General features: G+C 38.9%; 1 protein-coding gene across 1 annotated transcript; it reads left to right on the forward strand.

Annotated features, from left to right (window-relative positions):
* Positions 1-4: 4 nt before the first annotated feature.
* On the forward strand, positions 5-2,309 carry LOC114818353 (paraspeckle component 1-like; the record flags this gene model as incomplete). Its single annotated transcript, XM_029083825.1, has 2 exons — positions 5-118; positions 2,008-2,309. Coding segments are annotated over 2 exons (416 nt in total), but the record flags the coding sequence as incomplete, so codon positions are not given.
* Positions 2,310-3,084: the final 775 nt, after the last annotated feature.

Here is a 3,084-nt window from a genome sequence, read left to right on the forward strand (position 1 = left end):
CGTGGGGAATCTGCCTACTGATATCACCGAGGAAGATTTCAAGCGCCTCTTCGAGCGCTATGGGGAGCCTAGCGAGGTCTTCATCAATCGGGACCGTGGCTTCGGCTTCATTCGCCTGGTGAGGATTCGCGCGAGCCCTTGTGGCTGGCCCGGCACCCAGGGGGAGCGGGAGACTCCGGTCCCTTTCCCCCGCCCCCCCACCTTTCCTTGTCTGTCGGGTGTAAAAAAAGACCGTAGCTGCCCCTCATTCTCTCCTTGCTGCTGGCGCTGTTCCCTCAGCTTCCTCTTCTCCCCCCTCCCCTATTTGCCTCCATACATCCGAGCCAGAGGGCTTGCATTGTGAGCAGCCTGCCCAGCCCCTCGCGTTGAGGTTCCCACCGCAGTACGGTGCTCAGCTGGTTCCAGGGCCCGTCCGCCGGTTCCCGCTTACGTGCCGCTACCACGGGTACTCCCGCAGCCCGTTACTCTTCAGCGAATGGAAGATGTGGTTGCGCGATCTACTTTGTTCGTTTAATACCTGTATGAAGACTTTCCATATTTAACTGGGAGAATTTATCGTCATTTAGGAATCGAGAAAATCCTTCTTTGTGCAGAAGTAAATTTCGGCCTGTACAGTTCAGTTCATTGCGAGAGTATAGGTTTGATCTGTGAAAACACAGTTAATTTTAAAGACTGCATAGGATTGTTTCCAAATACTACTGCGCACACATCGTGAAAACAGAACGTGTAATCTCACGATTGCAAAGAAATGGAATCTTGGATTGTTTAAATTAGATAGATAGACTAGATTGTTAGGGATAATTAGTATTCGATCGAATTTGCTCAAGTGAGCATGCAAAAAAGGAGTAATCTGAAAAGCTTATGATACTGTATTTAAATTCCAGTTCAGTATGCAGGATTAGTTTTTGTGACTGCCATATCTAGAATGCACTGATTTATGTCATTCTGGGAATAGCTTTAGAGTGCTTTGGGTGTCTCTAGTTAAGATTTTTCCATATATTGTACTGATTAGGATTTTTTTTCTTTTTAATTGTCAAGATAAGTGCTTGTGGTGTTCTGCCATACATCTTTTACCCTGAGAATCCCGCAGCCTGAAATAGCAATTTTCTAGAGGAAGTGCAATATATTTACATGTCATTACTCAATTTTGTATATGATATAGATTAGATATAGCTTTTACCTGAACTTCTATTTTCCGTTAGGGAATATGTTATTTTTTTAACAGTTTATCTAGTTAGTTAACTGTGGAGAAAATGGCTGTGATCTAAAGAATAATTTCTTTAAATGTAAGGGATTGTAGGTATCAAACTTGTTGAAAATCTTTGAAATGAGAAAAAAAGGCAGTTATTGATGCAGACTGTCTCATGGATGTGGGTACAGAAAGCCCATAAATGTGAGAAGAATTAATATATGAGCAAAGAAGGTAATTTCATAATTTGTTGATGAAATTTGAATTGGATTTCCATTGCGAACATCATCCAACAGTATGACATTTTCAGTTATTTAAAAACAGAACAAAAACCCAACCAAAACCTAAAATACCTTAGATCCTGTAGTGTACTCTTCGAAAAGAATGTTTCCTACTTTATGGAGATAGGGATATCGAATGTAAACGTTTGAGTGGGTAAATGTGGAAAAGCATCAAGTTTTCAGCTCTGCTGAAAGTCTTTACAGAGCCGCACAAATGTATCCATCGTCATGAGAATTTAAGTCCTCTGATATGCAACAAAATTTTAAACCTATGACATTTTTTAGAATAAATTGTAGGGAATGGCTTTTTTTTTTTTTTTTTCAATCAGTGGACACGAACTTTGGAATTTTTTTTTTTTTTTTTGGGGGGGGGGGGAGGGAAAGGGGAAGAGGGGAGGAGAGTTGAGTGACCCTGATGCTAATGTGCTCAAATTAAGGAAAAAAAAATTGCTACTTTTCGGGGGAGGGGAGCCACAAAAGTGATTATCTATTGCGTTTGAAAATAAAATATATAAAATATTTTATATCTTGAAAAAGGAATCTAGGACACTGGCTGAAATAGCAAAGGCAGAACTTGATGGTACTATATTGAAGAGCAGACCTCTTCGAATTCGATTTGCTACACATGGAGCTGCCCTAACGGTCAAGAATCTTTCACCTGTAGTTTCTAATGAGCTGCTGGAACAAGCATTCTCTCAATTTGGGCCAGTGGAAAGAGCTGTTGTTGTAGTAGATGATCGCGGCAGAGCTACAGGAAAAGGTTTCGTAGAGTTTGCAGCAAAACCTCCAGCACGGAAAGCTCTAGAAAGATGCAGTGATGGGGCATTCTTGCTAACAACGTAAGTTCACAGGCTTTTATTTGAATTTGTGTGATTATATATTTCTGATGTGAAGGAAAACTATATTGATTAGTATTCCCTGTTTCTTATTTTATTTTCAAATTATGAAAGCCATGAGGTGAGAAATTAAGGTGTTTTACATGAATACCTCAAATCCTCCTGACTTAAAATTTTCATTGATTGCACTCTTCCTCATTCCATTAACAATGTGACAAAACAATATTCCTCTGATTCTTAGCAAAACAGTGCACTACATTGTTTGTATTTCTATAAACTTAAGAAAGTCTTCCTGTGTTTATTTCTATCTCAAGTTTTATTTGTGTCTTGAAAGGCGAAAGGTGGTGTGGTGGGTTGGTTTTTTTTTAAATGAAGACTTAGATTCTGCAGAAGTTTATGGCAACAATCTCTGGAAAACGTTTCTATTTTAAGGGCAAGCAAGCTTGCAAATTACAGGCCTTCTCTCTTGCAACTCTTCTGTACTTGCTGAAGAGAGTAGTTAACTGCTGTGCTTTAACACATTCGCTAGTGACATTTTCAAATGCTTTCTTAAAGACTGTGAAATGATAGATATTCAGGATTTAAAAAAAAAATAAAAAAAAAAAAATTCTGATTCTCATTTGGGAAAATAAGACTGTGGTTCCACAGCATGGAAACTTGCTGGCATCAAATTGGGGAACTTGTAGTTCTTTTTCTCTTCCTGCCCTGGCTGTGCTGTTGATCATATATACTTATATATATATAAGTATATATATATACACACTATATATATAAGTAT

Source organism: Antrostomus carolinensis, unplaced genomic scaffold (genome assembly GCF_000700745.2).
Source record: "Antrostomus carolinensis isolate BGI_N321 unplaced genomic scaffold, ASM70074v2 scaffold37502, whole genome shotgun sequence".
Taxonomy (NCBI): Eukaryota; Metazoa; Chordata; class Aves; order Caprimulgiformes; family Caprimulgidae; genus Antrostomus; species Antrostomus carolinensis.